This window comes from Astyanax mexicanus, chromosome 9 (genome assembly GCF_023375975.1).
Source record: "Astyanax mexicanus isolate ESR-SI-001 chromosome 9, AstMex3_surface, whole genome shotgun sequence".
NCBI classification, from domain to species: Eukaryota; Metazoa; Chordata; class Actinopteri; order Characiformes; family Acestrorhamphidae; genus Astyanax; species Astyanax mexicanus.
Genome location: NC_064416.1, coordinates 40,175,001 through 40,196,528, shown reverse-complemented (window position 1 = coordinate 40,196,528; position 21,528 = coordinate 40,175,001). Strand labels below are relative to the sequence as shown.

Here is a 21,528-nt window from a genome sequence, read left to right as displayed (position 1 = left end):
GAGAAAGTGCGCATTTCTGGCGCAGAAAAAATGGGGCAAAAGAGTCTAAAAGCGGAGAGGGTGCGCATTTCTAGCGCAGAAAAACGGGCCAAAGAGACTAAAAACGGAGAGAGTGCGCATTTCAAGCGCAGAAAAACGGGCCAAAGAGTCTAAAAGTTGCCATAATTAAGGAGTTTAATATTAAGAGACATCATGAAATTAAACATCAATTTGAAAAATCTTAGTTTACACAACACTGTCAAAGATAAAGATAGTAAGTCAAGTAAAATGGTGTGTAAATGAAATAATCAGGTAAAAAAGTATTTTTTAAAGTGGTATATTTAATTATTTGTTTTATTACGGAGTGTGGCCCGTGACTTCAAATATATTTCTCCTTCTGGCCCCAAACAAAAAAAGTTTGGACACCCCTGTACTAGATTCTTAAGCATTGCTGTGAGATTTTGATTGCTTGCAGAGGCAAAAGCCTTACTCAAGTCAGGATATTGGAGGATAACCACCTCTCTTCATCCCAAACTCCACAAAGTATTGAATTCCAGAGAACACAGTTAACTTCACAACTCAGTGCTGGGGGTCTTTATACCCCTCTACTATAGATCTGGTATAAGGTATGGTGCCAATCAGTTCTCCAGAGAGTCCTATCCTATTGGTAAATCTTCTCTACAGGGACTAGACAAGCTGTCTGTGTGCATTTACACATCATACACATCATTTACAGTAATAGGTACAACTTAAAGATTAATGCATCCACAAACATTTGCAAAAATAGCTTATTTATGAAAAATGTAGAGGAATATATATTTTCTTCTATCTATTTTTTATCTGTATTATTCTGCCTTCTAAAAAGCTTGTCCTGCTCCTTAAAACACACTGTTTTTATGCCCCCCTATGGTTTCTGCAGTCACCATATGTCATCACTAGTTCCTGACTAGTTGAAAGCTTTCAACACAGTATATTACTCGTCTGGTTTGCATCTCCCTTTTACAGCAAATATTTCCACAAATATTTATGGGTACAGGAATGAAGTTTTGTAAAAGTTTACATTTGAGTCTAGTGTTTTTCAAAGGCCATTGATTGCCAGATTGTAGTCACAATAGGTATTAATGATCAATCTTACTCAATAAATTAAATTCAGAGCCTTTGAAAAAGGCTTTTATATTTAGCAACTTTTTAACATTCATGTTCAATGTGTCTGTAATGTTAGACCCATAAAAAAGAGGGTAATGTTATCAACACAGAAAATACTGCAGCAATAAACGTGTGTTTGTTACCTGGATAAGTGGTCGGGTCCAGGTAGTGATTCTGCTGTTGTGGTTGATGAAGTAAACTCTGCCCTTACTGTCCTGCTTCTCCTCCCAGCCAGGGGGCAGGCCTGGAGTAGTGGGCAACATCTAATAAGAAAGAGAGAGAGAGAGAGAGAGAGAGAGAGAGAGAGAGAGAGAGAGATTAGTATATACTAGGGCTGTCAATGCTAAAGCGTTAATGCACCAGACTAACATGGAATCAGTAACACGTTACTTTTAAACGCAAATTAATTACGCCATGTCTGACCTCAACTTCTGCCGTAATCTGCTTCACCCAACAGGCAGATTTTTTTATCCTGGAGCAGTTCGCTTGTGGTGAGAACTGGTGATCTGGTCTTAATCCAACCCAGCTATCAAATATACTTCTATTTAATTGAGCTAAACTGCTGATAAGGTGGAGTTTAATCTGATATATTAGCCAGATAAACTGCTAAATGACCAAACGCTGTCTCTGCTGCTCCATGCTGTTTACACACTAAGAGCACAGCACTGCTCCCAGCCGTGCTGCATGTCTCATTGAAAACACTTTGAAAATGTTTGTTTAAAAGCACCGCAACTAATTTTCAGTGTTCTGTATTAAAGCAGCTTCACACTGCACAGATGTACGCACTGCAACACAATCTTTTCGCTATATTTACTGTCTTGCTCCCGCACCAGACAGCTCTAACCAATCAGCGGAGACAGTGCTTGCGTGGTTTATTAATGTGCATTGTGTTGTGTTTAGGCTTATGCCTGTGTAAAACCAAACCAAACAGAGGGAGAAAATGCTCCAAGTAAAAAAACTCATCAACTAATCCGGACCACAGAATCCAACTACAGGTGTGAAAATGCTCTTTTATACTCAGCAAATTCTAATTCAGAAATCCTTACAACCAATCTGAGATATTTATAATGAGTATATACTATCATTTTAACTGACAACACTTATTCATTCATTCACTCTTTTATTTACATTTAAATACCCAGTATAAAATCTTGCGTCTTAAGAAGAACAATGCAATTAATCGCAGTTAATCACAGAATATTGTTGTGATAAATCTGATTATATTTTTTAATCGATTGACACCTCTAATATATACACGTTCATACATGTACGAAAAATGCAAAAAATATAAGCAGCATAATTTACGATGAACAAATTGGTCAACAAACAAAAACCCAATAGGTCATACAACAGAACAGAACAATAAATCCTCTTTTCTAACTTTAAAATAAATCCAGATAAACTCGATTAGAAGTTGAAGCTTGGACAGTGATGCTGGTGTCTGGACTCACCACAGGGTGAACTGGGTGCTCCTCTACAGTCAGCATCTGGGTACTCCCTCTGCGACTGCCATGTCCCTGTGGCTAAAACACACACAAACACACACACACAAAGAAAGTGAGTATGTGAAGAATAGTTTTAAATGCACTCTGACTGAAACTGACCAACTAAAATTGAGAGCTCTAATGACAAAAGTATACATTTTGAGTCATGCACAAAACTATGCCTGCTCATGAAGACAAGTTTTAAACTCAAACCACAGCAGCGCTTGAAAGTAGCAGTGAAAATATGATTGATTCTTATTTGAGTGCATCGTCCTGTTTTGCAGAAATGAACAATGCTTCATGGTGTCTAAAACAGCTCTTCATGGTATTTAATTACAGGGTGAAGTTTTGGCCATTGTGCAGTGGATAACACCACCACCTGCCAGTGAGGTACCATGTGGAATGTGCTGGAGAATGCTTTGAGCAGTGGTCATAAATGCAAGATTGGTGAAAAAAGTAATGCACCACTGGACTGAAATAAATGTTGTGACATTGCAGAAGCTTATAGAAACAATGTCACAGTGAATGCATGCCGCAATTAAAGATAAAGGAGGCACAAGCATGTATTAGAGTGTGTGACCCTTTTTTTTTTGGTTGGCGGCTTTTTTTTTGGCCAGGCAGTGTACATCGCAGAAACAAAACATTTGCAATGTAATTTTTGTCCAATATCATGCAGCCTAAATAACAACATCTGAGAACATTTGTGTAAAATAGATTTTTGATGCCTCTGCATACTAAACAGAGAAATTCCTATGGAACAATACAACAAAAAATGCTGTATTGTTGCACCTCTAGCATGTGTGTGTGTGTACTTACCGTGAGTGAGGTGCGTCTCTCGTTGCCAGTCTGCAGTCTGCAGAACTCCTCACAGAAAGATGTGTATTCCAGCGGAGAGTGGGGGGGAGGGGGTGAGACCTGACTGCTATAAAGAGTACCATCGTCCTCAGTGATAATCTCCCAACTCTGCAAACACACACACACACACAGAGACAGAGAGAGAGAGAGAGAGAATATTGTAAACACAGAACATAGCACAGCTGATCCAGATTACAGAAATCCCAAGTGTATGTTTACGTGCAGATGTGCTTGTTTATACGTGTTCATTTAAGTGTGTAAATACAGCACACACTATATGGACAAAAGTATCAGGACATCATTCTATCACATCAGTCTCTCTTCTGAAATCCAGGGTATTAAAAGGAGTTTATTATTCTCCTTTTGGTTGAAGTAACTGTTTTTACTGTCCAGAGAAGGCTTTCTATCTGATGTTTGGGGCATTGCTGTTTTCCATAATGCTAAACTGACAGTTTTACATTAACTGTGTCAAAATCTGATGATTAATAGAACAGAAATATTTTTACACAGACTTTCATTTGCTGAACAATTGTTCTTTCTCTCGTACTGTGGTTTACAAACGTATTTATACCCCTTAAACTTTTTCACATTTTGTCATCTTAAACCACAAACCGAAACATATTTTATTGAGATTTTAAGTGCAAGACAAACACAAAGTAGCACATAGAATGTTAATAAAAAAACAAAATCTGAAAATGTGATGTGCAAAAGTTTTCAGCCTCTTTACTCCCTAACCCCTAAATAAAATCCAGTACAATCAATTGCTATTTGGAGATATGAGGTTCTAAGGTAACAGTAATATGTATGTGTATCAACACACACCTCAGGAGACTCTCGACGGTCGCTGCTCTCCTCGTGCTCAGAGATTTGTCTGCGAGTGATGAAAGGGTGCTGGGTGTGTGTGCTCTGCCTCTGCTCCGCCTCTCTCTGCACATCCCTACAACACAAAATTAAAACGACAAAATTACAACAGTAAAATGAGAGTTTTACTGAATTATAGACAATTTTATAACAGACAGTGTTTTTTCTTTCCACTCTATTCAACATAATATCTTCAATAAAAAAAAAGATGATTCTTCTTATTTATTTAAACAGTACTGCATGCTACAGTCCAGTAGGGGGCAGCCTTACATCATATATAAGAGAGGGAATATACAGCTCTGGAAAAAATTAAGAGATTCTGAATCAGTTTCTCTGATTTTGCTGTTTATAGGTTTATGTTTGAGTAAAATGAACATTGTTGTTTTATTCTATAAACTACAGAAAACATTTCTCTCAAATTCCAAATAAAAATATTGTCATTTAGAGCATTTATTGGCAGAAAATGAGAAATGGCTGAAATAACAAACAAGATGCAGAGCTTTCAGGCCTCAAATAATGCAAAGAAAACAAGTTCACATTCATAAAGTTTTAGGAGTTCAGAAATCAATATTTGGTGAAATAACCCTGTTTTTTAAATCACAGTTTTCATGCACCTTGGCATGTTCTCCTTCACCAGTCTTACACACTGCTTTTGGATAACTTTATGCCTTTACTCCTGGGGCAAAACTTCAAGCAGTTCAGTTTGGTTTGATGGTTTGTGATTATCCATCTTCCTCTTGATTATATTCCAGAGGTTTTTAATTTGGTAAAATCAAAGAAACGCATTATTTGAAGTGGTCTCTTATTTTTTCCAGAGATGGATCCTTACTACGTATATGTATAAACAGTACTTTTTTTCTTGGCTTCATAGCTGGATGGTGAAGATGGAATATACTGGAGATTAGGATTAACTGCATACACCAGGAATGAATGTAAGTCTTGCCCAGATCAGCGTTTTAAATATGTGTTATCTTTACTTTGCATTTAGTCAATTAAACAAATAAACTAATAAACTACAACATACAGTGCCATTCTAAAGTTTGGACACACCTTTTCATTTAATATTTTTCTTTATTATTTATTTAATTTATTTTCTACATTGTAGATTAATATTAAAGACATGAAAATAATTAAAAAACATGTATGGAATTACATAGTAAACAGTAAAAAAGTGTTTGTACTCCACATTAATCCCCTGATCTAAACCTGATCAAAAGAGATGGTGATTTGGGATGAGCTGGAGCTTCACAGCGTGAAGGAAAAGCAGCAGCTATTGTTCAGCACCTCCAGAAACTCCTTCAATATGCTGAGAAAACTATTCAGGGTGACTCTCCCTTATGAAGATACTGAGATTAAAATACCAAGAGTGTGCAGATCTGTCCTCAAAGATAAATGTACTACTTAGAAGAATCTAAAGTATAAAACACATACTGGTTTGTTTAACATTTTTGTTTAACATGTGTTCCTGTATAGCTTTAATTTACTCTTCAATATTACATTTACAATGTAACAAATCAGGAAAATAAAGAAAACGTGTCCAAACTTTTGACAGGTAGTGTACAAGCTGTTATTATTAACCACTTGAAGGCCTTACTGGATAGTGGGTCTGTGCCATTGTGTGGTCCGGTTCTCATGGTTGACATAGTAGGTGCGTCCCAAGTTGTCCTGCCTCTCCTCCCAGCCAGGTGGCAGTGCAGGCAGCTGGTGAGGGTGGCGTGGGCCACAAATCTCCTGACTCTCTAGAAACTCCCAACCGGGCTGCAAAAACAAATCAAACAACAATAAAAGACTAGAAAAGTGGATTCCCTGAAGGAAATGATAAATGGTTCCAACTTCCTTCTAGGCTGTTGCTTCATTGTTACTATTGTATCTCAGGTGTACTATTATACTGTTGCTAAGTGGTTGCTAGGTCGGTGCTACAGTGTTGCAGGGTGATTGCAATTGGCATTTTTGGCAGTTGCAATGGTACTGTTTAGCGGCTGCTACGTGGTTTCAAGGCAGCTGTTAACGTATCCCAGTTGATTGCTATGTGCTATGGTGTGGATGGTGTGGTACCACATGTTGGTTGTATGTTACTAGTGTGACTGTATCATTGGGTCCTATCTTGCACCCTGTGCAAGATGCACATCAATGCTCATTGCTCTCTTACACCCCACTAACAATCTATTTTCACACCTTCCATCTGCGTTACTTAAATAGCAACTGTGCTTGTGAATATATCTACGCTGATGCACAGGTGCATCCACAACGCACACATGCCTCCGCCTGTTACGCACACAGACATGCAAAAGTGCACAAACTGATAGCACGTGCATGTTGGAAGCTATGCAAATTTTACATCAACAATAAAAGTAAACAAGCGTGAACAGAGCCGAAAAGCGATCCAGGTATTTGTTCCATTAAAATAGCAATGCCTCAAAGTCAGAGCACGTCTGTTTTTACAGGGAATGGCAGGTCACAAGCTGATTGGTTTATTGCATGCTACGCCCTAAAAACACCCATGATTAATTAAGAGAATTAGTACCTGCCTTTTGCACATTTCAACCTGCACATGGTGTACTTTTCCCTTTGTTACAATAGCAAAGACACTTTTACACATCCTAGATCAAGCTTTGTTGTGCATGGTTGCCAAAATGTCTATAGAATGCTAGAATATATCCCACTGTGTAATAAGAAGTGTACCAAACTTACACACCCCATTTATTCCAATTCTGCTAAAAACTGTTGCTAGACAGATTCAGTGTGTCAAATTGAAAAGCTGTATGCAGGCCAGAGTTACACAATCAGACCCAACCACATGGAGATGGAATGGTGCTGATATGGGACAAACTATGCTGTGAAAATCTGGCAGACAAATTTCACACTAGACCAATTTAATTTTGCCTCAGGTCTCCACTGAAGCTATGAGACTAATGTAGTTAATAAATAATGGAAGCATATACCCCACTGGTTAGCATAGTGTATGCATACCACCCGCATGCCCAAATAATCAGGCACCTCAATTCAATAGACATTCAATGACCTTATTTTTGCACTATTAGGCACATTTAAAATTCTTTTAATTTTCCCTAAAAATTGACAGTGTGCCATATAACCTGGTGCACCTTAAGTATGAATTCTACCAGTCAGGTTGTAAGGAGCAGTAAGGCCACTCCGCTTAAGTACAGCATTATACCGGAGTTTCAGTGAAATTTCTTTAGCACTGAGGCTGGAGCAGTACTAGCTTTAACCGCTAACTGCAGTGCTAGCTCTTTCGCCTGTCAGAGGTCTTATATTGGACTGTAGTCTGCGTGTTTACCGTGTTAAAACAAGCTACTTGGGACAAAGTAGTGCCTTGGCTAACCAAAACATCTAGTGTTTCTCAGTGTAGAGCTGTCGGACGGCACTTACTAGTGCTAACCGCAGCTAACCACAGCTAGCGCTCCTGCTAACCGGGACTCGTGCCGCTGCTAACCGGGACTAGCGCTGCTGCTAACCGGGACTAGCGCTGCTGCTAACCACGGCTAGCACTGCTGCTAACTGTATCTAGCTCTGCTGCTTACTGTATCTAGCACTGCTGCTAACTGTATCTAGCAGTTAGAAGAAGGTGTGTACTGTATACAAGTATATAAGTAATGTATATTATTACTGTATATTCGTTTAAAGATTATTATTTAAATCTTCAATTTATTTTAAACCTTCAGTTTCACCAGTTTTCAGTTTTGGCTGGTTTTGCACATGTACAGACTGAGAAATTTGAGAATACTCCAGTAATGAGTACACATGCACTTATAGATACTATTACTGAACTAAAACCAAACTCTCTTATTCAGATTTCTCCATCAGATTTTTAGACCTTAGTCCAGTCTAAAAAAACAGGGTATGATGTTTACATGACCACAAATAAACAGACAACTGCAGAAATCCAATTAAAATTAAGATTATTTAGAGCATAGTTATCTAAAATCATAGATTAAACTAAAAACCCCATGACCTCTATAAACTATTATATACTATATACTGCACAGTTCCACAGGGTTAGAAGGGAGTGTGTGATGATTTAGACATGAATTCTGCACTGTTAATAAGTCAGGTTACAAGCTTCCATGTACTTCCATTTTACTTTTTTTCCCCCAAAGCCTTGTGGCTCCAATGAAAAACTACCCAAGCAAATTTTGGACACCAAGCATGACTTGTCAAACATGATTTTAGCCTCACTAAGCCTGGCAGAGGATTCTCCCCCCAGAGGCCACAGCACCAAATATAGTTCTGGACTTGGGGACATGGTGTGCTTAGGGGCGGAGGGGGGTTCAATTAAGCTATGTACAGGAACAGTGATGCAGTCGCTGAATCAGCAATGAGTAATTTCTGTTTAAATCAGATTTGCATTTCCTCTTCATATTATTTAGGAAATATGCTGTAATAACTAGAGAGTAGGGCTGATATCTGGCCATGGAGTGTTCACTTATCCTTAGATCACTATAAAAACATATTTACTTTTCATTTAGTGAATTTCATGCAAAAAAACACCTTGCAAACTATAAAGCATGGGGGTGGGTGTATCACATTGCGGTTGTATTGCCACTGGAACCCATTCAACAAAATATAAGCAAAAACGGCATGCAAATATCAAACCATCTGTTACAGAGCGGAGGCTGTTACACTAGGGCCATCTAATGCAAATGCAACTGCAAGTATTTAAAGTATTTTAGCTGTTGTATTTCTAATCTGTTCCACAGTTATGCAAAGGCCACAAATGATTTACATATATATTTTTTTTATTATAAAAAATATTATGAGTAACTGTAGATATGTAATACGGGTCACAAGCAGACTTGACGCTGTAGATGAAACATGAGAAGATCTGTTGTACTGCAAAGTAGACTTTTAGGAAATGGACTGATATGATCTGATATCTGAGAAGAGAGTAAAAACATTTTAATCTAAGAAAGCATCTTACGTCCATCTCTTCTGTCTGCTCAGCCTGCTCCTCTTCTGAGCCGTTTTTGGGCAGGTAGGTCATCTTTAGCCGCAGGTGGCCTTTGACTCTCGACTTGTGGCTGATCAAATAAAAATAGATCAAATTATTATAAATGATAAAACATAAAAACAGCAGAAGCACATTTTATTGTAAAGTAAGTCAATATTACAAGGACACTGTCCAAGGGTACAGTGTATTCACATATATTAATGGTTTGCTTTTATATGAATCAGTTAAGAATTATAGTTTTTAATATATAGTTGTTGTTTTTTTTTTCCCCATTGTCTCCCAATTTATCTAGAGCAACACAACACCACACTAGGAGAGTGAAGACTAGCACATGCCTCTTAAGACACACGTGAAGTCAGCCACTGCCTTTTTTCAAACTGCTGCTGATATAGCATTGCATAGTAGCATCACAGTACACTCTGAGGAAAGTGCAGCGACTCGGTTCTGATACTACAGATCACAGACACCTTGTGCTTGGGATCGACATCACTCTAGGAGTGAGGGTTGGAAAAGAGCTCCATCTACACACCTAAAGACAGCACGGCCAATTCAGGGTGATGCTGATGGCAAGCTGCATGACCGGGATTTAAACTAGCTGATCTACTGATCATAGTGGCAGTGCTTTAGACTGCTGGACCACTCAGCGCCCCAAGAATCATAATTTTTAGCCTGAAATGTTTTCCTTTTGGCTTGGTTTATTTTCACACAGGAAAAAAAACAACCACACCAAAATGTGTCAAAGCAAACCATGTGAAAACATTTGCTCTGCTAATTGGGCAAAACTGTGTAGGGCGGAGCAAGAAAGTAAACAAAGGAAAAAGGTCCTATGTTATGGACTAGTGCATATTTCTGTACAGTTTACAGATATTAGTATCAGCGACCTGAACCTGCTGAAGACATAGGAGCCTTTAAGCACCAAATACACTTAATAGTTATAGTAATAGGGTCAGATTAAATTCAATTACTTTATAAATCAAATCAATACGCTTATTCTATATAGAGTTAAAAAAATTAAATATTCAGTGCTCTTTGATGCTTTTTAGTGTTAGAATATCGGGAAATCAAATCTAAGTTCCAGTTTCCCTTAAGAGCCTTTACTGTAACAAGAACCCTGTAACAAGTACAACTAAGAGCACAAGGACATTATTGAGAGCACAGGTGCTAAACGCCTGACTGTATACAGTATATAGTATCAGGGTGCTCAGTTACAGAGCTCAGTCATGGTCCTGGTGATCTGCCATCCTGCAGAGCTCAGCTTCAATCCCTGTAAACACGACTGATTTAGTTTATAAAGGCCTTTAGGGCATTCTGAATATTAGAGGTGCGCTGGTGATGACTGAAAACTGTGATCTGCCCTAATTTCTAAATATATTAAAAAAAATCAAGCAAAAGATGAGCCCTACCTTCTTGGATGCAGCAGAAAATCTTTGAATGTGTATGGCCTCTCACTGCCTGGTGCTTCTGTCTGAAATCAAAAGAGAAAAACTCATTAAGACACACAGTTATTGTCACAAACCCATTTTAAACTGTGTATCTGAGCAGTGAGTGTGGCTTTTACAGAAAAAAACTCCTGGGACTGACTTACTGAAGCCTAGTCAGACTGTGCTGTAGGTCAGTAAAGTTATTGATGTGCTATTGATAGTTGAAACGATACAAATGTAACAGCTGATGTCCATGTAAACTGTATGGATTTATTTATTTGCACTAATTAGATATACTAGATGTTGAAACTAGAAATGTTTTTATATTTTCTATAGAAGATGCAGAGTGGAAGGAAAAACTACAAATAGATGAGTGCCGGTCTGAATAGGCTGTAGATTAGAATTTGTGGACAAGTGGGACTTTGGTAATTTTGCAGTGTGGGCGGTGTGCTGCTGGAAAATGAAATCTCCATAAAAAGTTGTTATCAGAGGGAAGCATGAAGTGCTGTAAGATTTTCCGGGAAAACACTGACAGATGATATGTCTCTCCAAACCATCACTGATTGTGCCTCTCCATACTTCCTCCAGACTCTGATCCCTTAATTTCCAAATGAAATGAAATGTAAAATACACTGATGGTCAGTGATGGTTTGAAGAGTCATCTGCTGGTGTTGATCCACTGTGTTTTATTATCAAGTCTAAAATCAGTGCAGTTTTGTTTTCCCACAAAATCTTACAGCACTTCATGCTTCCCTCTGCTAACTTTTATGGAGATGCAGATTTCATTTTCCAGCAGGACTTAGCACACTGCCTACACTTCCAAAAGTACCTATAATTGATCTTATATTGATATTTATATATTTTAATAGATATGATATTCAATTTTTTTGAGACACTGATTCTTGGGTTTTCATTGGCTATAAGCCATAATCAACAATAAAAGAAATTAACTCTTAAAATATATCACTCTGTGTGTAATACATCTATATAATATATGAGTTTCACATTTAGAACTGAATTACTGAAATAAATTAACTTTTCAATAATATTCTAATTATTTGAGATGCATGTGTATCTGTAGAGATACATAACATGCAAAATACACCTTTCTATCTACAGAATTCATCAACACTGGTGTGCATGTCTGATGGTGTGTGTAAACATTTCTGGCCGTGTTGATAATGACGGTCACCAGCATGATGGAAGATGGCATTTACACAACAGCAGCCAGCGCTGCACATCAACCTGGAGTAAATAAGGGCACTGGCGTTAAGCTGCCACATATAAATATGGACAAAAAGAATTTTAAACTAAAATACATGGTTTTAAGGTGGCAGGTAAAGATTTTTTTTTGTTTGTTTTTATAAAAATTAATTACTTATTAAAAGAAGATACGGCAAATTAATCAACTAAAAGACCATAGAAATAATACATTGACTTACAAAAAATACTAGCTAGTTTTTGAGTATGTAAATCATCCACAGTGCATACTCAGAACAGGTCCGTTTTTATGTGTGGTAATGATGGACATTTTAATGAACGACACATTATCCCACAATGCAATGCAAAATGGAAAAGAGGAGCTACCTCCCTATCTATGGAACAAAAAAAAAAGAACAATAAAGGTTTTAATCTGTTAATTGCAACTATGTGCAAATCAATAAAACGGGTTACTATGAAAACAACTTGTTTTTTACTATGAAAACCCACACTATTGAGATTAGTATACAGTATATACCTTATAATATAAGAATGTATGCAATTGGGATGCAGGCATAGACTGTTGTTAGCATGATGCTAACAGATTGGGCCAAAATGTCAGGTAGGTAGCAAACACTTTTTCACAGCACTGTAGCTAAGAAGCAATGGAAGCAATTTAGCATCACTAGTTGGCACACGGATAACTTCATGCCTACATAATCCTGCCCACTGATCTCATACCTAGTTCTCTAAAAGTGGAACAAACTTCCTTCCACTACCAGATCAGGAGCTTCCCTCTCTACTTTTAAGAAATTCTTGAAGACAGAGCTCTTTTCAGAGCACCTACTCTTCTAACACCTCTAACAACCCAAGATGGCGGCGCGTTAACACGCAGCGGCCGCTCCGGGTCCGTTAAATGGTGCTTTTGTGTTACTATTTGTCGTTTTTTTCCGTTTATTTCCTGCAAATATGTGCATCGGAACACCCGTGCACATGTTCTACCACCGCCAGACCCTGCTACAGTGGAGAAATCAGCCAGAAAACACGCTACCGGACGAGGTTCTGCAGACGCTACTTGAGCTTAGCCTGCTAAGAGACCCAGGCCGCCAGCCCGCGGTGTTTCCTGACGCCGGAGCCCAGCGGAAGTGCCATCGCAAGCGGTGCGAGCGTAAGCGGAAGCGCGGAAAGAGAGCCGGGATCCGCGCGAGGCTAAAGGCTAGTCCTAGCCGGCCGGCTATACCATAGCTCTTTCTGGCAAACGTCTGTTCCCTTGACAATAAACTGGACTACATCCGACTCCAGCGAACAACCCAGCGTGAGTTCAGAGACTGCTGTGTTTTGGTTTTTGTGGAATCGTGGCTGAACGACAACATTCCGGACAGCGCCATTCAGCTAGCCGGGCTAACCGCGTTCAGAGCGGATAGGAGCGCGGCTCTATCCGGGAAGACCCGCGGTGGAGGCGTGTGTGTTTACATCAACACGGAATGGTGTAACAACGCTGTGACTGTCGCCAAACACTGCTCTCCGCTGGTGGAGTTCCTGATAGTCAAGTGCAGACATTTTTATTTAGTACGGGAGTTCTCCGCCGTGCTAATAGCTGCTGTCTACATCCCACCCAGCGCTAGCATTGGTGCTAATGCTAAAGAGGCTCTGTGTGAACTCTATCGGTCTATCAGCGATCTGCAGAACAAACACCCAGAAGGACTGTTTATTATCGCCGGAGATTTCAACCACGCAAATCTCAAGTCAGTGCTCCCTAAATTCCATCAACATGTGGACTTTGCAACGAGAGGAGCGAGCGCGCTGGATCTTGTTTACACAAACATCCCCAGCGCGTACCGGGCGGAGCCCCGCCCCCACCTCGCTTTCTCGGACCACGTGTGTTTGGCTGACACCAACATTCACACCACTCATCAGACGCTCCAGACCAGTTCAGAAGCAGGCGAAAACCTGGCCGGCAGGCTCCATCTCTGCCCTTCAGGACTGTTTTGAGTGCACTGCATGGGACATGTTTAGGGAGGCTGCTACTGAAGGCGATTCTGTTGATTTGGAGGAGTATGCAGCATCAGTCACTGGCTACATCAGCAAGTGTATTGATGATGTCACTGTCTCCAAGACCATCACTACACGCCCAAACCAGAAGCCTTGGATGACTGCTGAGGTACGTGCGCTGCTGAGGACCCGCGACTCCGCCTTCAGAGTGGGTGACAAGGTGGCCCTGAGGAAAGCGAGAGCCGACCTGTCAAGAGCCATCAGAGAGGCAAAGCGCGCACACGCCCAGAGAATCCACAGCCACTTCAAGGACACGGGTGACGCGCGGCGTATGTGGCAGGGCATCCAGGCAATCACCAACTACAGGACAATGCCACCGTCCTGTGAACAGGATGCCTCCCTCCCTGATGCCCTGAACAACTTTTATGCACGGTTTGAGGCACAAAACAACACGATGGCGAGAAAGACCATGCCCAAGCCGGACGAGCAGGTGTTGTGCCTGACTGCAGTGGATGTGAGGAACACTCTGCGCAGAGTCAACCCACGAAAAGCTGCAGGACCAGACAACAACAAGAGTGCTCAGGGAGTGCGCAGACCAGCTGCAGCGCCACTGTCCCAACGTGCCTCAAGTCCACCACCATCGTTCCCGTGCCGAAGAAGTCCACAGTGTCCTGCCTCAATGACTACCGTCCCGTTGCACTTACACCCATCATCATGAAGTGCTTCGAGAGGCTAGTCATGAGGAACATCAAGACACGACTGCCCTCTTCACTGGACCCCCTGCAGTTTGCGTATCGTCCCAATCGCTCCACGGACGATGCCATCACCACCACCCTTCATCTCTCCCTCACCCACCTGGAGAAGAAGGACACTTACGTCAGAATGCTGTTTATAGACTTCAGTTCAGCATTCAACACCATCATCCCACAGAACCTCATCAGGAAGCTAAGCTCGCTCGGCCTCAACACCCCCCTCTGCAACTGGATCCTGGACTTTCTGACAGGGAGACCCCAGTCAGTCCGGTTCGGGGGCAGCACCTCCAGCACCATCACACTGAACACTGGGCAGGGCAGTGTCCTGAGTCCTCTGCTGTTCACCCTGCTGACACATGACTGTGCTGCAAAACACAGTTCTAACAGCTTTATCAAGTTCGCCGATGATACAACCGTACTGGGTCTCATCACCAAAGGCGACGAGTCAGCATACAGAGAGGAGGTGCAGCGGCTGACAGACTGGTGTACAGTCAACAACCTTCACCTGAATGTGGACAAGACAAAGGAAATGGTTGTTGACTTCAGGAGAGCACAACACACCCACTCTCCACTCAACATCGACGGGTCCTCTGTGGAGATTGTTAAGAGCACCAAGTTCCTTGGTGTCCACTTAGCAGATAACCTCACCTGGACCCTGAACACCAGCTCTACAGCCAAGAAAGCCCAGCAGCGTCTCTACTTCCTCCGGAAGCTGAGAAAGGCCCGTCTGCCTTCACCCATCCTCACACTCTTCTATAGAGGGACCATTGAGAGCATCCTGAGCAGCTGCATCACTGCCTGGTTTGGGACCTGCACCGTCTCTGACCGCAAGACCCTCCAGCGTATTGTGAGGACAGCTGAGAGGATCATCGGCGTCTCTCTCCCCTCCATCACGGACATTTACACCACCCGCAGCATCCGCAAAGCAACCAGCATTGTGAATGACCCCACCCATCCCTCACACAAACTGTTCTCCCTCCTGCCTTTGGGAAGAAGGTACCGCAGCATCCGGTCCAGCACGACCAGATTCTGCAACAGCTTCTACCCCCAAGCCATCAGACTCCTCAACTGCAGAGACTGAACTGATGGTTTTTCTGTACATGCACACACACTCTTACCCCACTTACCCCAGAAAATGGAAAGCACTAAAAACCCTACTACCTCACTGGACTCTATTGCACACTGTGTAATAGAGGTAATTACTACCTGCATAATTTGCACACTGTCTTGTTATTTATTATTCTTTGTCTGTATTGTGTTGTATTGTCTGTCTGCACTTTTGTACTGTTGCACTATTGTTCTGTCTACACTGTGTTTATGTGCACCATGGTCCCTGGAGGAACGTTGTTTGGTTTCACTGTGTACTCTGTATATAGCTGAAATGACAATAAAAAACACTTTGACTTTGACAAACAAATTACTTCTAACCTCATTTCCTTCTTCTCCTCCCTTTCTCCTCTACTAGTCACCTTCGGCCTCCTTTAGGCCCAAAATGTTTTTTTTACCTTGAACATTTATGTCCTCTATTGCTAAATGTACATCATTACATGTACATCATGTAATGTAATGTAACATAATCACAAAGTAGTATGAACCAGTTCATACAGTATACCGGAAGGGAATTTAGAACCAAAATCCTTTTTACATACTGCCACACAGCTAGAGGCGCTGCTGAGAGCTGTGTATGAAAGCACCGCAAAAGAAGCAGATACAGCTCACTAAATAGTGCTAGACAGTTAGCCAGTGAGTAACCATATTGTTATTTTTAATACTTGTGTTGTACTTGTGCAACAGGGCTTTTGAGAAATAACTTTTTTTAAATACTTAAATATTTTGAGTATTTTAGGTCCATTTATAGTATTTATGCAACTATTTAAAATATTTAGTTTAAGTTAAAGTAAACCTAATAGTAATCAAAGCCTTTATTTAAAGCCTTAGTGTTTTATATTGTATGTACTCATAACAGTAAGGTAATTAACAAACCTATATAAAAGCCCATTTAAAATGTTTAATTATAATAATTCTAAAAATATACTGTGATATACTGTGAAACTGTCAAAATCTTGAAAAATATTGTGATACACATTTTTGGCCATTCCGCTCAGCACTATCACACAGTTTCATCAAAACCCACATGTAGCTGTTGAGTAATATTTTACTAGACTTGTTTATGTGGTTTCTGGCACTGTATGACCCTGTGTTATCTATAAACATGTCTACATTATGCTGCAATGCTAACAATAGTAGCAATAACCAGAATTTCAGGGTCTACATTTTTTGTGTACTTCTACTATATTTGTTCCACATTTGACACGGTTTGTAAAGACTGAAGTGTGCAGTTTAGCATCATGCAAAACGATAACACTAATACGCTTCCATAACTTGTTAGCCACAGCACATGATTAGCTATATTGTAGCCTTAAATAGGTACTGTCTCATTGAACATCTGTGTAGTAATGTTACAAAATGGCAAATGAACTTTTTTGAGACTGTGCGTGCCTGTGTGTGTGTGTGTGTTGCAGTAACTCACCGGTATTTGGTGCAAAGGAACGTCCACTTGGCCCAGGAAGTCATCTCGCGTCTGAGGAAGGAGATAAAAGATTGAATGATTGGAAAAAATAATGTAACTCTTCTCTTTTACACTCACACACATACTCAAACCCACAAACACACAAACTTCTTTTTCCAGGAATGTCTAAAACAGACCCGTTGCCCCTCACGATGCACAGTGTCTAATTTTCCATCTATTCTCTGAAGCACTGCTTCCATAGCAGAAGAGTATCAGCCTGTGCCTCCTGTAGTTTCTGGCTCTTCTCAGAACCCCCCGGACTGACACGCTCCTTAGCAAAACCATAAACATCTCATGCATATCTTCAGACACAGTACAGATACTGTTCGTTGTTTAATAGGGTAACACTTAACTAGTGCTCAGAAAAAACAAAGAGATGACATAAAACATAAGATGTATTGATAATCTTCATCTTAACATAAAAATGCCAGCAGGATTAGCTATTATTCTAGCTAGCCTGTACTTGCGCTTCAGTTCTGTCTTTCAAACTGTGGCTTATTATAAGAAGATTTGAGACTGTCATGTTTATAGTTGAGTTTTTTTTAGTACAATTCAAATTCTGCATGTATTGAGAAGACTATTTTTTTATTATATATATATATATATTTTTTTTTTTTTCTTCTTATTTTTACACAATAAGGGCCCTATTGTTGCAATCTATAGGTGAGCCGTCAACCACTGGCTTAATTTAGGGCCTGTCAGTGTGTCTTCGCTATCACAAGGACAGGAAAAGTATGCCTTGGTAAGTTTAAAAAGCACAAAAGGCATGTACTAATTTCTCTCAAGTAATCATGGGTGGTTTTTGGGCGAAACATGTGCAAGCAGGTCATTTACAAGAACAACAAGGTTATTTTGTTTTGTTTTCTGTCCATTGTTGATGTAAAAACTTGTTTTAGTGCACTGCCACATGTCCATGTCTGTGTGTAAAAAGCAGGGGTGTATGTGCATTAAGATATCAAACCATTACAGAGATAGCAATGAACGTCTGACAGTTGACATCTGTCTAAGCTTTTTTCAGTCAGTGGCACACCTGTGTTTTCTGTTGCCAAGAAATCTACCTGAACACACTTTATATCTACTCTGTTGGGTGTTGTGGTCTGGAAATATTCACAAACTCCTTTGCTATTTAAACAACGCAGGTGAAAGATGTGAAAATAGACTGCTGGCGGTGTGTAAGATAGCAATGAGTATTGTGACGTGCCCTGCACAGGGGTAAAATAGGGCCCTAAGTGTTCAAGGGCCAGATTCACTAAAGCTTTCCAAAAAAAAAAACAAAAAAAAAAAAACAATCAAGAACATTTTGTGGTTTTCATCGGTAGCCAATGGTAATGCAGCCATTTACACTGAATTAAAAAGCTGAAAAAATATCTGAGAACTTTTTATAAAATTCTCCTTTTTTTTTCTAAGAAAAGATTTTGCAAATGAGTTTTCACTGAAGTGTCACAAGACACAAGAGACGAAACAAGACACCCTGTCTTCCCGACCACACACAAACACGCTCGCACCACGGACAATTTGCTGTTGGCTATGTTTACATTTGCAATGATGGAAATACTCCAGGTTTCTCAACAAACGCAGAAAGGTTGAGTACAATTACTGGGAAAAAGTTTACAAAGAAAAGTGCACCATGTCAGTGCTGCAGAAAAAGCAGGGCAGGCAGCAGGAGGCCAGGCAGGACTTTTGTTTTTGGAACAAAAATTTCAGACCATTCCCAGCTGCTGCGATACCTTTCAGTGGTGGCTTCTCTCCTCAACTATCTGCATGAACCTCTCAGCAGCTCCACACTATTATTAAATGCACATTCAGACACCTTTTTTTTCCTGCTGCTCCAACAGGACTAGCGATAGAGCACAGCTAGCATGTTGCTCTGGTCTGGCTCATCAGTCTCCTTCACTTCAAGAATGCCTCTTTTATGTTGCCTCTCTACTGCTCAAATGTACAAATGCACTGGTTATTTATTACATAATAGATGACAATTATTTCCTCAAGACATATTAAAACAGGATTATATACAAGACAGTAAGACAGTTCCGTTTAGATGATCTGGTGTATTCGGAAGCTAACAGACTACCCATCACTCGGCTTTCCTCCCGTGTGCCCACTTCTCTCACTTGTCATTTTTCTTTCTTTCTAGAGCAGGCGCACATTTGCTGAGAATTAGGGTCAAACCACAAAGCAACAGGAACGCAGGCTCTTCACCAAGTGGTGTCAAAGAAAGAGCTTTTCAGCTCACAGCTGAGAAGAACACAACTACTCCTTCTGCTGCAGTGGTTAACCCATTACAGGCAAAAGCTTAATTACCTTAAGTTCATACACTGGTGCAGTGTTCAGTATATAGCGCCTCTCATTATTGTTTAAGCATGTGCACACACACTGGCATCAGTGCAGCACAGCGTGTTTATGGACGCTGAGCACTGTTCAATTATATATATGACCTGTGAAATTTCATGAAATGCAAGAATTCCAGTTAAAAAAAAATGTTTTAACAAGGATGAGGCTCAGCTTTGTAAAATTTCACATCTAAACCAAACAAAAATCTACTTCATGCAATGGCTAAGCAAAAGCTTATCAACACTCTTAATTTATTAGATAAAAATAACGGCTTTAGAATTTCCTATATTTCTAAGTAATCTGACGTAAAACTGAATCGAATTGTAAATAAACAAAACCAACTCTAACAAATAAGACAAAAATGTATTTTTTTTATTTTTTTTAATTTATTTATTCACAAAAACCCTATTGAGATTCAGATCAAAGAAAGATGTTCTCACATTTTCCTTGAGAAATTGCTCTATAATTCAGAAACTATTTTAGACAAAACTTTGCTCCAAACATCCTGGACGTATGAACATTAACATTTACACCAGCCAATATGAGAAAGGCCTTTAGTTGCTTTGAAGTTACCTTAGATTTCTTTGTGACCTCACTCAGTATTATAATTTCAGGGTAAATGTGGAGGTCAAGATGAGAACTGTAAAACGAACTAATATCGCCTGTTCATGTATTGATTGCGACAAATACATTAAAAAAAACATTAAAAAAGAACATGTAATGGTGCACCAAAAACTGATACAATGAGCCATACTTCCTAGATTTCTAATTTCTATTTCTAATAAATTACTAAAATCATATGAATTAGTACTATAGTATAGGTTACGACAAAATACCAAAAGAAGCAGAAGCACTGTCCTCAGGTTCACATTAGACATGATGTGGCTTTATCAGGCAGTGCGGTAGGCCAATCCCTTCAGGAGAAGATCAACAACAACAGTGGAAAAAACGCTGAGCGCAATTAGCCAGAGCGGTTCAGCCTGGTTTATGCTGGTGAATGTGAGGGGAAAAAGACAAGTGATGCCAAAGCTTTGAAGCTTTCAACTCAATGACCTGAGCACAAAAATATGCTTTTCTGATCAGTGATGGAACTTCCACTGACCTGATTTCCTGCACACTTACTTTTACCAACTGTTCACCTCAAAACGACGAGTTGCAGCTTGGACAATACTGATCCAAGCAACACAATTAACCCCATTTCTTAATTTTATAAAAGAATTGTTAAAAGTAAAATAGTAACCCATATTAATCCAAATGGAGCTGTACTAGAAAACATATTATTCTGTACTTCAGCTGGTAGTCTGGTATTAGTGGTGGGAGATTATCTGAATTAATTTGATAAATGGATTTACTGTTTTAATGTGATTTTACATATTTAAATGTACAGCTCTGGAAAAAAAGGAAAAACCCACTTCAGTTTCTGAATCAGTTATTTATAGTTATATGCTTGAATAAAATGAACATGTTTTATTCTATAATCTACAGACAACATTTCTCCCAAATTCCAAATAAAAATATTGTCATTTAGAGCATTTATTTGCAGAAAATAAAAAATTTGGCTGAAATAACAAAAAAGACACAGAGCCTTCAGACCTCAAGTAATGCAAAGTTTTCATGCATCTTGGCATGTTCTCCTCCACCAGTCTTACACACTGCTTTTGGATAACTTTATGCCTTTACTCCTGGTGCAAACATGTAAGAAGTTTAGCTTGGTTTGATGGCTTGTGATCATCCATCTTCCTTTTGATTATAGTTTTTTAAATTTGATAAAAATCAAAGAAACTCATCATTTTTAAGTGGTCTCTTATTTTTTTCAGAGCTGTAGAAGCTGCCAGAGTGCATCTGAGTATATAAACATTGCTTTTGTCAGAAACATGTAGAAAAAAAAAATGTGGCAGTGATTTGCATATTGTACCTTAAAAGGAGGTGATGGTTGCACCATATTTAATAAAAAGCTGCATATACGTTT

General features: G+C 39.7%; 1 protein-coding gene across 2 annotated transcripts in view; it reads right to left on the bottom strand.

The window, feature by feature from the left end:
* Window positions 1–21,528, bottom strand: part of nedd4a (NEDD4 E3 ubiquitin protein ligase a) — a 64,351-nt gene that overhangs the window by 13,272 nt on the left and 29,551 nt on the right. For both annotated transcript variants that reach the window (XM_007251863.4, XM_007251862.4), the window contains 8 exons: window positions 17,190–17,240; window positions 10,698–10,759; window positions 9,265–9,364; window positions 5,920–6,083; window positions 4,287–4,401; window positions 3,426–3,572; window positions 2,577–2,648; window positions 1,269–1,388 (listed from right to left, as the gene is read on the bottom strand). In XM_007251863.4, coding sequence (XP_007251925.3) covers window positions 1,269–1,388; window positions 2,577–2,648; window positions 3,426–3,572; window positions 4,287–4,401; window positions 5,920–6,083; window positions 9,265–9,364; window positions 10,698–10,759; window positions 17,190–17,240 — 831 coding nt within the window. The remainder of the gene's footprint in view (window positions 1–1,268; window positions 1,389–2,576; window positions 2,649–3,425; window positions 3,573–4,286; window positions 4,402–5,919; window positions 6,084–9,264; window positions 9,365–10,697; window positions 10,760–17,189; window positions 17,241–21,528) is intronic.